This window comes from Lontra canadensis, unplaced genomic scaffold, assembly GCF_010015895.1.
Source record: "Lontra canadensis isolate GAN:19392208 unplaced genomic scaffold, GSC_riverotter_1.0 scaffold19, whole genome shotgun sequence".
Taxonomy (NCBI): Eukaryota; Metazoa; Chordata; class Mammalia; order Carnivora; family Mustelidae; genus Lontra; species Lontra canadensis.
In genome coordinates, this window is record NW_022631013.1 from 24,996,860 (window position 1) to 25,011,387 (window position 14,528).

The 14,528-nt window shown below is 38.5% G+C and overlaps 1 protein-coding gene across 3 annotated transcripts in view; it reads left to right on the forward strand.

Annotated features, from left to right (window-relative positions):
• MUSK (muscle associated receptor tyrosine kinase) overlaps positions 1-4,937 on the forward strand; it is an 89,113-nt gene extending 84,176 nt beyond the window's left edge. For all 3 annotated transcript variants that reach the window (XM_032860833.1, XM_032860834.1, XM_032860835.1), the window contains 4 exons: positions 625-826; positions 1,340-1,531; positions 2,880-3,028; positions 4,200-4,937. In XM_032860833.1, the coding sequence (XP_032716724.1) occupies positions 625-826; positions 1,340-1,531; positions 2,880-3,028; positions 4,200-4,882 (1,226 nt within the window). In that variant the 3' untranslated portion in view covers positions 4,883-4,937. The remainder of the gene's footprint in view (positions 1-624; positions 827-1,339; positions 1,532-2,879; positions 3,029-4,199) is intronic.
• Positions 4,938-14,528: the final 9,591 nt, after the last annotated feature.

A 14,528-nucleotide genomic window follows, 5' to 3' on the forward strand; every position in this document is an offset into this window, starting at 1 on the left:
CAGAGGACTTTGCACTCTACAGAGTGACACAAACATGGCATCATTTGGTTTCCAGAGTAATGCAGATTTTGCCTTGTCTTTATATTTGCATGGACCTTTTTAATAAAAGTTTGACAGGAGCTCAATTTCTGGATATACTCACTTCCCATTTGTGTCCCTATATTTCCACTCTTCATCTTCTTCTATTATTTTTGTTTTGTTTGTAAAACAGTAAATGTAATAAAAGCTCAGCTGTAGACGATCCTGACCACAATTTCATGAAATTATTTCATTTAATAACATAATTAGCTCCATAATTGTTGTCAGGTCATAAACAACATGATGCAATTTAAGGAGCACTAGCCCAGGATCTGCATTTGTCTTGGAAAAATTGGTTCCTTTCTCTGGGTCTCATCTTCAAAATTCTGTGATTCTGTAAGCTGGACTGACTTACAACTGGATCTCTGGATTCTTACCCTTGGCCTTTAGAAATATATAACCAGGGAGAACCTGATCCACGAAACCACACTCTTAAAATTAAATTTAGTTTACTAAATTTGCTTGAATTTAGTGAAGATTGCTTGAATGCAAAGACTGCTTCTTAAAAGTTTAAGAATGAATGAAAAGAATTTTGTTTACTTACAGCATTCCCACCCATGACGTCCTCAAAGCCGAGCGTGGACATTCCAGACCTGCCTTCCTCTTCCTCTTCCTCATTCTCTGTCTCACCTACATACTCCATGACTGTAATAATCTCCATCATGTCCAGCTTTGCCATATTTGTGTTTCTTACTGTGACTACTTTTTATTGTTGCCGACGACGAAAACAATGGAAAAACAAGAAAAGGTGAGATTCTAATGTAAGCTAACCACATGTAGTAATGTTTTAAAACCTACAAACTGAATATTGGAATTGGGGGCAGGAGGAGGAATATATATAACACTGCGTCTCTTTATGACATCCATTGACTTGCTTTAAGATGAAGCACCCCGCCATGATCTTTAAAAATATCAGTAACTTTTTGCATAGTATCACATGTCCTAAGGTTAGTTTTTCACAGCAGGTAGGATCTAAACAATAATTTGGAAGAATATGGCTATTCCTGCTCCCCATCTGCCCCCACTCCCCAGGCCCAATGCCACACCAGATTGGATAGTGACAAAATTCCTAAGAAAAGGTACCTTCTGACTCCCAGACCAAAGAAAGTATTTCTTGCTCTAAAACTGAAGGATCTTCGGCTGCCTTAGTGTAATTTGTTTTGTTTCCTCCTAACATCGTATCTCTTTAAAACCCAAGCCCGAGTACAAAGGTCTCACCTGATCCTGAGTTTATCACTGGTCTTCCCTGTCTTACTTGCAGAGAATCAGCAGCAGTAACCCTCACTACTCTTCCTTCTGAGCTTCTGCTAGACAGACTTCATCCCAACCCCATGTACCAGAGGATGCCCCTCCTTCTGAATCCCAAATTGCTCAGCCTGGAATACCCAAGGAATAACATTGAATACGTGAGAGATATTGGAGAGGGAGCATTTGGAAGGGTATTTCAAGCAAGGTAAAGTTACCCATGTGAAAAATCTTGCCACGGAAATATGTTGTGTCTAAAAAGTTACCAGACCACTACCTTGATGCCTAGGTTGTATATGTAATAATTATCATCAAATAATTCTTCACATTGTTAACCTCATTTTACTGAGTACTGTACTTTGAATCTCAATAATTTTTCCTCTCTGCTGAAAAACAAGTCTGGGTAGGAGAGAATCTTCATTTATGTAGTGTTCAAATTATGAGCAATTGGCAAAGTTTAATTATATTTCCTTTTCAGAAAATAATTTTATTGTACATTTTAACCATATTCTTGCATTGTTTTTAGTGACTGTAAAATTTCTCTTCCATTTTCTATTGCTATTTTCTCCACTTTATTTAAAATTCACTTTGAACTAGTATTTCCATTTAAGAATTCAGAGCCTGGAGGCACCTGGGTGGCTCAGTGGGTTGAAGCCTCTGCCTTCAGCTCAGGTCGTGATCCCGGGGTCCTAGGATTGAGCCCTGCATTGGGCTCTCTGCTTGGCGGGGGGCCTCCTTCCTCCACTCTCTCTCTGCCTGCCTCTCTGCCTACTTGTGATCTCTGTCAGATAAATAAATAAAATCTTAAAAAAAAAAAAAAAGAATTCAGAGCCTGACATGTGTAGATATTAAATAGATGTCCATAGAATGGCAAAGCAGAAAAGGGGGAAAATAATGTAAAAATGCCAGAAAACAATGAGCTCAAGAGTAGGGCCAAGGCTAGCCCATTTATTGCCTCTGAGTGAAGTGGAAGGAAATGCCCTCTCTGCATGGATGTGGCTCACAGACACACAGCGGGGCCACAGAACGTGGACTTGGTTTTAATCACCAATTGTCATTTTTTCCTGGTGTTCTTGGGCAGGACACAACCGTACTGTCACTCATAGTAGCCCTCCTATGGAGGTTACATGATTAATGAAGATCTCACACATATACTCATGGGGAACCAAAAATATGCAAGGCACCACTTCAGGTTTCAAAAGGATATAAAGATGAGTAAGCCATGGTCCCTGCCATCCAGGAATTTAGATCCTGGCCAGAGATCAAGGGTTTAGGGCGGTAATAACAATCTCGTTGGATCTGTGTACTTCAGATTTCCTGACATTTACAAATAATGCATTTTTCAAACAACCTGTGTTGAAAACAGTCCCAGTGATTTTTATTAACTGGCATCAAAAAGGTTTAAGTACAATCTACTCTTGCCATCTTTTTTTTGATTCTGTAGCTCTGGGAAAGGCTGCAAAAGTGGAAGGAATATATGTGAATGTGTGTAGATGAATGTGAATATGTATATGTTCCTGATAGTTGATCTCTTCCTATATAAATGTATCTCTTAGGGCTCCGGGCTTACTTCCCTATGAACCTTTCACAATGGTGGCAGTGAAGATGCTCAAAGAAGAAGCCTCAGCAGACATGCAAGCAGACTTTCAGAGGGAGGCAGCCCTCATGGCAGAATTTGATAACCCGAACATTGTGAAACTCTTAGGTATGAAAATAGAAATGAAGAAATGTATTGCATTTATTGAAATTATTTGCATTTATTGCAAAACAGAGTCTTTCCAAGTTTTCCTCCTTCATCCTACACTTGTGCCTTTTCCGTTACTTCTTCATCAGAGGGACATCTCTGTTCCTTCCTATATAGTATTTTTTGCACCATGGAATGGAACATTGTATTAAATAACCAAAGTTCAAAAAATTGTTTTTTTAAATTGCTCATAAAAATATGTTATCATTTCTTAATTTGTCTCTCTAAAATCTATAAATATATTGATTGCCAAATCCCTGGAATTAAAAACCAGCCTCCAAATAAAAAAGCCAAGATAATGGTATTCATTACTTCTCTTCCTTTTTGAACAGAGACTTCTAATTTTTGCCTGAAAGAAGAATCCTAGATTTCATAATCTATTTTTACGGTGATATGAAGTTGTGAAACCCAAATGATTTAATATTTCAAGGTGTCCCATTTCCCTCTCAAATATACAAGAATTTAAAATTTGCAAATGTACTCCTGGCACTAAATCTGAGGCTCTATATACACATTTTTTTTCTTTCTAGAACAAACACTGTAAAACCTAAACTTTGAAATGTTTCACTGAGTACTTCACCTAAGATTTTTGCCATTGTTTTTGTCATCCTTTCCGAAGTTCATACATCTTCCTAACCAACCTTCTCCAAAGAAGTAGAAGAAACACAGAACATCACACGTTCAAAACAAGCATCCATTCCTAAATTCACTCAGCAAATGCATATCGAGCACTTGCTGTGCCAGATACCCGGCAGGTGTGTGGGATTTAAAAAAGAGTAAGACATGATTTCTGTTTTCAAAGTGCTAACAGGTTGGAAGAGAAACCTCAAACAAATTTGGAGGAGAAACCTCAAACAAATAGATGATTGTCATGGGATGGCAAGCCCTAAGCCTAGAGAAGGAAAATCTATCAGTAGGGCTGGGAGCCCAGGCATTCTAGCGGGAGTGACAGATAAGCTGAACCTTAAAAGGAAAATACGGGATGTGTGACCAGACAGATGGGGTCAGGGTTGGGCTGTGATGCTGTCCACAGAAGGCCAGGGCCCAACCTCGGTCACTGGCTGTCGGAGCGCTCCTCGTGGAGGGCCACGGTAGACACCCCGCATAACAAGGCGCGTGATTTCGGTTGCAGGTGTGTGTGCGGTCGGGAAACCCATGTGCCTGCTCTTCGAATACATGGCCTACGGTGACCTCAATGAGTTCCTCCGCAGCATGTCCCCGCACAGCCGGTGCAGCCTCAGCCACCGCGACCTGTCCGGGGGGGCCCAGGCGTCCAGCCCTGCCCCACCGCCCCTCTCCTGTGCCGAGCAGCTCTGCATCGCCAGGCAGGTGGCCGCTGGCATGGCTTACCTCTCCGAGCGCAAGTTTGTGCACCGGGACCTGGCCACCCGGAACTGCCTGGTGGGCGAGAACATGGTGGTGAAAATCGCCGACTTCGGCCTGTCCAGGAACATCTACTCGGCGGACTACTACAAAGCCAATGAAAATGACGCCATCCCCATCCGCTGGATGCCCCCCGAGTCCATCTTCTACAACCGTTACACCACTGAGTCGGACGTGTGGGCCTACGGCGTGGTGCTGTGGGAGATCTTCTCGTACGGCCTGCAGCCCTACTATGGCATGGCCCACGAGGAGGTCATCTACTACGTGCGCGACGGCCACATCCTCGCCTGCCCCGAGGACTGCCCCCTGGAGCTGTACAACCTGATGCGCCTGTGCTGGAGCAAGCTGCCCGCCGACAGGCCCAGCTTCCCCAGCATTCACCGCATCCTGCAGCGAATGTGCGAGAGGGCGGAGGGGGCGGTGAGCATTTGAGAGCGGACGGCTGCCCAGGGCAACGCCGCCTTGCCCGCTATGACACTGTGGGAGCCCCTGGCATCGCGGCCCCGGTCCCTAGCTGGGAAGGAATGCTGGCACACCCCGGGAGCATGCGCAGTCTGTGTCCCGGCCAGAATCGAGCCTGCGCAGAACTCACGCGGGAGACCGACGCATGCCCAGTCCACCCCGCAAGGCAACCTGGAGCCTGGTGTGCGGGGAGGCAATGGCGTCCTGTTCGGTCCCTAAGTTAGCTGGCGGCAGACTTAGACTCTGCTGCGTTAAATTTTAATAGGAAATGTGATGCAGGGCTTCATTTTGAATAGAGTTAATTCCCATCCATTATGAAAGTAGTGTCTCTTCCTGGAAGACATTTAGGTCAAGTACGGAAAACTGAGAAGGAAAAAACATTGTCTCCCCACCCGAAGATGGGTGCTGGTGTTTTTGGTTTTTTTCCTTATTGAATTTCTTTCTCGCATTTATGAGTAATTTTATATTTGTTTGTATTGTACAGAGTTGTGGTATACTTTATTGAGAGAGGGCTTCTAAGGAATAAAATGATAAATCAGTAAGGCTGTGTTCTTACTGTGATTTTTAAATTTCCTTTTCTGTCTTTGTGTTGCTTCTCCTGTGGAAGTTTTTCTTTTGTGGCCCTCGTCGTAAATACCATCTGCTTATTTTATTCCTATAGTTTTTCTGAAAAAAACTTTTGTGTCTCATTAATTTACCTTTTTCTTTGAAATTTTTATTGGTATCTTTCCTTCACTTTATTTCTTTCACTTTCCATGACTTTCTGTCCTTTTTTGGTTATTTAACTTTTTTTTTCTTTTTACCTCATATATGCAACAAATACCCTGACATAATAACTTTTAAAGTAACACTGTGGACTGATACGTATATAACTTCTGCAAAGTAATAGCATTTTCTTCTGGACATGCTTGTGAAGCTACACATTTCAAATTTGATATTCATTAATTTATTGCCACAGCCTATTAAATCTCTTAAACCATAGTTTACGAGATGTCACAAGATGGTCTTGTGGCTCTGAGTTATTTAAAACTTGATGTTTTTGTGCATTCTGACATTTTTTTTTCCTGACAGAAACCAATTCCGTAGGCAGTAGAATTAATGTAGTGTTATTTATTAACTTTCTGCAGGACTATTAACCCAATCCTGTTACATTTTTATTGTTAAAACAAACAAAACAAAACCAAACACCTCTGGAACTCAGATCCCTGGTACACAGATTTTTCAGAAGACTTCCACATGATAACATCTTTTTCTAAGCTCAACTTGAATAATATGAATTTATTTAGGAAATGATATGAGCCCAAATTTTCCTGAAAAGCAAATAAACGGGGACAAGAAAATAACCATATCTACTGCAGACCAACTTACTAATTCAAACTAAGTGGTAGTTAGGACAATGGAGAAATGGTCTGAATTCTTTAGATTTTTAACCATCTGCTGGAAGAAGCCGCCTGAAATCTCCAACTCTGCCTCTATGCAACAACTTGTCCTCTTTGCTGGAAAACCTGCCATTTCTTGCCCAAAGCCCATCCAGGCAACCAATACAAAAACATAGAAATTACCCTGGACTTTGCCCTCTTCCTCACCCCTGACAGTCTATCAGTTTTACTTTCCAAAACCCTCCTGCTCATATCCCTTGCCTTTCAATCCAACTGCCCATTACTCAGACTCTATCACAACCTTCCTTCCATTTCAGTGCCATTTGGATTCTATGACTAGAAAAACATGAGGACATGCTTATTCCAAGTTCTGATTCATCAATAGAGAAGTCAGAATTCAGGACAGAGAGCCAAAGAGGTGCTTTGGATCAAAGTCAGGATTGTGAGTCCAAAATTAAGACAGTCATTCAAAGGGATAGTTGAATAGTAAGATCGCAGCCTGTGTCCTAAACAAAAGGCCAAGAGGCCAATAAAGCCGAAAAGCTGGAGAGGCCCAGGATCCCTTGTGGACCTTTCGTGTAAATATCCACGGCATCCTTGACTTGGTTCACACCTGTGTGTCATAGATGCTCTCCACACTTCAAAGCGGTCTTCGGGTTTCCTCAGCTGAGAAAGTTTTATTACAAAAGACACGGAAGTCAAGCCAACCAAAAAAGCCAGCACACAGAAAATCAGGGTCAGGACAGGTACTTAGTACCCAGCGTGTGACTTGTGCGGCAGGAGTCATGTTGCCCCTCACAACCAGGTGTCCATAACCTGGTTCTATCACTTGCCACTTTGGGCTCTTTTCTGTTTTCCTCCCTACTGCTGAACCACTGCCCTTACTTTCCTGTCTCTTCTTCTTGGCTTTTACAGCCTCATGGATTTCTCTGTGTATTTTTAGGCTCTGATATTTAAGATCCCAAAGCAAACAAATCATAAAGATATTGGGAAATACAGTGAGTAGATGAGTAAGCAAGTAAATGTTACGGAAACCATTCAATTTTATTAAATACTTAAAGTAACTGAAAACTAAAATAAGCAGAAATCCCCTAATAAGGACCTAATAATGGTAGTCATAAAAAATAATACTCTCAGCTAGCAGTTACTGAATGGTTACCATATATATTCTAAGGCCTCTAAATATATTATCTTTAATTGTATCCTATCCCTGCAATTTCAATACTATCGTTATGCCCATTTTTAGGTAAGGAAACAGGCAAAGAGAGATTGCATAACTGACCCAGGCACACAGAGCAACAGCCTAGTGTAGGACCAAAAGAGGCTGAGCTCTCCATCACCATACTGTGGCGCTTCCGAAGATTGTAGAGGGAACAACTACTGAATCTTGATGATTTTGGAGGAGGATCTGTAATTTACATGCAGTTTCAAAGCACACACTATACCCCTTACATTATTAATTTCCTCTCCAAGTCTTGAATAACAAAAAAAGTGTATTTTGGCATAGTTGATTTAATCAAAAGTTCAAAGAAATGGCATATTTATTTTTTCATTAGTTCTAAGTACATTTTCAAGTTATTTAAGATTATATACTCTGTGCTCTCTGAAACACAGACCCGTTACTTACCAGTACTGTTTCTTTGTTAAATGTAAATCTTTCCCATTTTGCAATGGGAAATCATGGCATAAATTCATAAGGAGAGACAAGAGAGAGAGCATTGTTACCAAGTATTGGAACAAGCACCAACAAGCCATCTTAAGTGGCTGAGAATCAGATGTGACAAGAGCATCAGGCAGTTGTAGGTAGTACCGAAAAAAAACACATTCCCTGGTTTGTGATAAAGCAGAAAAAGAACACTTCTTTCCACTTTGCTGTATAGTATAAACTGTTCCATGTCATTAACTGTTTTTCTAAAAGTCCAATTTAATTTCTGAATAATATTCTTATTTATGGATATACCATAATTTAGTTATATCTGAACATTTGAGTCTTTTTTCTAATGTTCACTATTACAAACAATATTGTAATGGTCATCCTTATTTGCACATGTCCATAATTATCTCTTTATGGAAATTCTGAGAAAGGGAATGTCTGCGCCAAATGGCATGCACAACATTGAGACTTTTGTTATGTATTATCATATTCTCTAGAAATATTGTTCCCATCTGCATTGTACAAGTGATCTCACAGCCCTAAACATTTGCTGTCACAGAGAATTAATCCTCTATTTTTTAGAAGACTTGTCTATTTGGTGATAGAAAAAGATTACCTCATTTTTATTTTATTTTTTAAAATTACTAGTGAGGTTGAATTTTTCTTGTTCCTAGGTCATTTATGGTTTTTATTTTGGGAATCAACTAGAGCCCATTTTTCTGCTGTGTTGTTCATTTTTCTAATTGATTTGTAAGAGTCATTTTATAAAAAGAGTATTAGAACTTTGTCATAGTTTAAACAAAAGAGAAAAAATATACATGCTTTTACCTTACAATAGCATTTACTATATTGCAAAAGCAATACTTGTTAATTTTTTGAAAAGAAAAAATAAACAATAATATCCAATAATACACAATGTACAATAGAGAAAATGAAAAAATACCAACTAGTGGTAACTAACATTAACATCATGATAAATACTGTCCCAGCTTTTTTCAGATAGATACAAAGTAGGTAGATAAATGATAACTCGATAGCTAGCTAGCTATAGACAATTATTTTAAATGAAAACAAGATTATACTGTTATATTATTTTGCATTTTGATTTTTCACTGAATATATCATAAACATCTTCCATATCAACAAGTATTCATATACAACCTCACTTTTGATGGTTGAACAATATTCTATCATATGGACCTATAATATTTAACTATTATTCCATTGTTGGACATTAATTTTTATTTTTCATTATAAATATAATATTTTGATTATTAATCATATTGCTAAATTTTGTGAATATCTATCTTTATATCTTTAGATATAACTTCTAGAAATGTAATTTCTATATCAAAGGATACATATATATACACTTCCAATGCTTTTTAATATATTGACAAATTATCTTCCAGAATTATGTTATCAACATATACATCTTTCAACTAGATGAAAAAGTGAGTCTGTTTCTTTAATTCTCCAGTATTGAGAATTAAAATAGTTACAAATATAATAGCTTAAAATTTTTATTTTGCAGCTTATGCTTACATTTCTTTAAATGAGATAAGGTTGAATTTTTTTAATGTTTTGGGGACAATTGATTTACTCTGTGATTTATCTTCTATTATTTTTCTATTGGGTATATCTTTTTCTTGTTGCTTTGTGAAAGCACTTTATATATTAAGAAGTTAAATTTTGTCATACATGATTCAACCTTTTATCACATCGATAATATATATTTCTATTTGTCTTTTACTATAAGAATTTATTAATCAGGAAAGAATGTTGAATTTTCAATCTATTGAGACGATTGTGGCTTTTTCCTTCATTAATCTGTCAATAAGTAGAAATGTATGAACTGATTTCCAAATGTTGAAATATCCTTATGTTCTGGGAATAAACTCTCTTTGGATGTGTCACATCAATCTTTTAATGAACTACCAAACCTATTTTGTTAACATTTATTTGCATCAGCATTTATAAGTTCATAAGATTAAAAGCTTATAATTTTCTTCTTTGTTAGAATTTGCTATCAGCATTACTATACTTTCTAAAATTTAGGAGTTTCTTCCTCTATGATCCTGGTTGGTTTATTTTAAAATAATGGTTACTTATCAATAATAGCAATACACAGACTTATTTTTTTTTAAATATTCCTAAAAGGGTACAAATAAAAAATAAAAGAGCCCCTCTTCTGATTCATCTCTAGGCCTAGCCTAAGACAAACCACTTTACCCATTTCTGGTTTCAGTCTTCTAATGATTATCACTGCAACTCTAATAAATACACTTACTTTCTAACAAATATTCTTTCTGAATCGATCAACTAGAACAGGTATGTAATATCTCCCTTCATAAAAGATGGGCAGTTCAAAACACTTTTACTCTAACTTCTCTTAAGTTTCTGAGATATGTTAACTTACTAGCAGTTGTATTGTTTATTATTATACTTTAAATGATACACTTAAGAGATATACCACTGCTTCTGGACTATGGAAGATACAGTTAATACTCCCATATTTCCACAACTTTTTCCCTCCTCCCCTGCAGGTTGTCACCTGTACAGCTCTCTCTATGCAGTCAGGGTCCAGAATATCTGCATTTGGTTCTGCAACAAATTAAGATTTGAGTGTTAACAATAGGTTGATTCTTATCATGAAAAAAAGGAACAATATCCACAATAATATGATGATGCAAATATGTGTTGCCAAAGAAGTAATATTCAATTATTTCAATTTTATAATGTATTTTAATATCCATTAATTCTCATTTCCTCCATTTTATGGATAAAATATCATTTAAAATGTCACAGAGTTTTTATGTACACTTCTGTCCTTTACATTACTTTTTTCTTCCTTTCTTCTGCCTCTCCTCTCTCATGGCTTTGCTTTCCACAAATGTCTGGTGATCTTTGATTTAACACATAAAATGACAAATGAAGAGTTGTTCTGATTCACTTTGGTACCAGGAGTGGGCTTCCTCTGCAGATTTGATGGTCTGTTGATCCAGCAGGTCTTTCTTTAATGGGTTGGCTACCTGTGGGATCTGAGTATATGGTTCATGGGGAAGGCATAGGCAGGCTGAGTTAGAGCTCCCACAGTTGCCAAAGTGATGAAAAAAGTCTCTACTCTGAGGATAGGATACTTCAGTGTATTTTCACTTCTGGAAAAAGCTGTTTTTTCCTTCACCTCTTCAATCCCCTGTGAGAGTCTAAGATTCTTCCCATATTCTACTCTACCTCTCTACCTAGATTCACAACTCGCACCAAGGGCCTCTTCCAGGCAATCTTCCAACCGATTCAGAGAGCACTTCATGGGGCTCCAGCTGGTGGTGAAGTCTCTTGCTCACCACCCTGATTGACAACCCAGCACCCATCCCCACCCTCGGTATCTGCTGACTCAGAGCCTGAAGCTTCTCCTCTGGTGAAATCACTTCCCACCTCCTCTGACAGCTGACTCAACTGTCCTGCAGGCTGTGGTTTACGGTTTCCTATGCCTGTGTTATTTATGAATAAGAATATTAGGTACCTTCCTGGCTCCCAAATATTTGTCCAAATGATGGCATCTAGATTGGTTTCAGCTTGCGTGTAGATATATTCTTATTCATATACATTGACTATCACATCAGTGAAATCTTGGGATGAAAGGAAAGGGCTCAGGTCTACCATTTTGATCAAGAAGCCTTTCTGGAATCATTTTAATAGCTAAGAAATTACCTGCTCCTCCTTAATCTTTGTTGGATTTTTCTTTCCTCCCTCTTCTCCCAGCCTCTGGATGTTGGAACATGCCACAGCCCGATCCTGGAGCAGAGTCTCTCTCTTACCTCTGCTCTCCCCTAGTGATCTTATCCAGTCATCTCATGCAAGGCTATAAATACCACAACATGCTGAAATTTTTGTCTTTAACTCTTTGCTCTCTCCCAAGCTTCATACTCACATTTCTAACTACCTGTTATAAATGAGCTTTAAAGTTTCCTCCTCTTCCTCTCTGCTCTATTTCTGGGCCTGATCTAGGAGCAAAGCTGAAAACCTCTATACAGGTTGGTACTGCCTTTCATGTTAGGAGGAGTGCACACTTAGTCTCCCGGTGCTGTGGACTTAGATACTCATTCTCAAGAGGGCAGATCTGGCCTGGTTTAATAACGTCCAGTATCCTCGGCCATTACAGCTGGCAGAAATTCACCAGTTTCTTACATGTAGCTGTTACCCATCCCTGATTTGCAGCACTGGTGTGCATGTTTCCTTTTCAACACGGTCTCTTGCTCTGATGCCGTACTCAATTCCCCTCTTTAGCCTCAGTCAGCCTTCCTGGGGGGAGGGTTTGCCTGTCCTTGTGCATTCACCTCTTTACTGCAAATGTATTTCAGGTGACTCTTCTTTTCTTTGTTTCAGATTTATTTAAGTAGCGCTGTCGCCAAGATGCATGCACTTATGAACCTTAACTACAAATCACCGTAGAAACAAGTAGTTTTCAGTATGTTATTTCAGAATATTATATAATTATAAACAAAAAAATACACACCTAGATGTTTGCCTTGCCTTCTAAAAGATCATGTCATCTCAGTATAAAGCAAAATAAAGGTGAAAGAAAAGAATTACATGACTTCTAAAGCTTTACTTGTCTTCCTTAGTGAGTCCCTCCTAATTAAAAACTCCTAAGAGATTCACAAAGACCGAGTTTTTTTTTTTTTTATAAGCTTCGTCATCATACCTGCAATTGCACATGTTACCATCATTACTCTTCTTTCAAACCACAGCCTCTGGAAAGGATACGCCATATTTAGAATTGTGCCCTGAAGAGGGGGAACCACCTGTACTATCTAAGGTTATGTTGGAGAGAATGTTAACCACAAAAAACCCCAGACTTAGATATACACTATCATTTGCTGGGTGTGCTCTTAACTATTTAGAGCTGTGATTAAAATTAGAGTGTTGGCATGACATTACTCTCTTTCTTTTTTCGCAATGGTAGCACCATGGTGGTTAGTATGAGGTTCTTTCCTATTTCAGTTGATTCTTTTACACAAGTATGGACCAAATATACGATTTAAGGTCAACCCTATTTTTACTACCTGTTGTATTTTTTAAAATTATTATTGAGTTGTATTACATTTAAGGATCTAAAGAGAGTCCATTAAATGTCATATATTCATTCATTTTGTCTTTATTCATTGAAGTAACTCACTTTATCGTTATTCGTTGAAGTCACCTTCCCAGAACACTGAAGATCATTCTGTCCCATATTACTCTGTTCACGTCGCTTTGTTTATGGCAGCATAAAAAAAGAATCACCCCAATTTCAGTCTATTCCCCAAAGCCTCTCAGAAGGGAGGGCCGTGAGGAATAAAACCACAGAAGAAGCAAGAAAGACCTACAGAGGAATGACACTGAGAGAACAAAGAACCACAAGTAAACTCAGTTTCTAAGAAGGCAAAGACCAGGAAATGCTTGAGGAGTCACAATTTTTAAGATAATTTTTAATAATAAGCCTCTAATATTTTAAGGAAAACATACTTATCTCAGTTTCTATGGCTGACAAACCCAGTTTCCAGTGATGAGATCAGTTTTGCAAAGCTTTATGAAAACATAATTTAAATATTAAAATACTTATGACAATTTTGGAAGGAAATATGCATCTACTCGTCCAATGTTAGAGAAATTTGGAGAAAATTCAGTTTTTCTTTTTCTTTTTAAGATTTTATTTATTTATTTGACAGAGAGAGAGAGACTGAGAAAGGGAACACAAACAGGAAGAATGTGAGAGGGAGAAGCAGGCTTCCTGCTGAGCAAGGAGCCCAATGCGGGGCTCAACCCCAGGACCCTGGGATCATGACCTGAGCCGAAAGCAGACGCTTAACAACTGAGCCACCCAGACACCCCAAAAATTCATTTTCCTTATGAAAGACCTCTTATTGAGCAAATGTGAATTTTTCTGGTACTTGCTCAGAACTTCTCATTACGAGGTAAATCATTGCATCTACAGCATAATCAGCAAGAGGAGTCCAAAGCCCTCAAGGAAAATCCTTAATCCTCTGACATGAATCTTTACACTTAGATGCTTCACTTTAAAAATATATACTTTATAGAGGCGCCTGGGTGGTGCAATCAGTTGAGCAACTGATTCTTGGTTTTGGCTCAAGTCTTGATCTCAGGGTCATGAGATCAAGCCCCACACTGGGCTCTGTGCTCATTGTGGAGTCTCCTTGAGATTCTCTCTCCCTCTCCCTCTGCCCCTCCTGCTCTCTCAACCTCTCTCTCTAAAATAAATAGGTCTTTAAAAAAAAAAAGATCTATCCATATATATTTTTTCTCCAAGATTGCCTTGTTATTTAGTAACTTGCTAGTATTCCATTATTAATCAATTTAGAACATATTTTTATATTTTAAATACAAACATTTGAAACATTATTTTAATGGTGTATAACAAGCCATTATATACATGGGACATAAGTGTTATTTAGACAGACAGCAGGTAGAGTGGTGGAAAGCATGGACCCAGGCACTGACTCAAATCCCAGCAACTGACTAAATCCCTCTGGGCTTCAATTGTCCTCATTTATAAAATGAGAAGGATAATAATACTTTATTC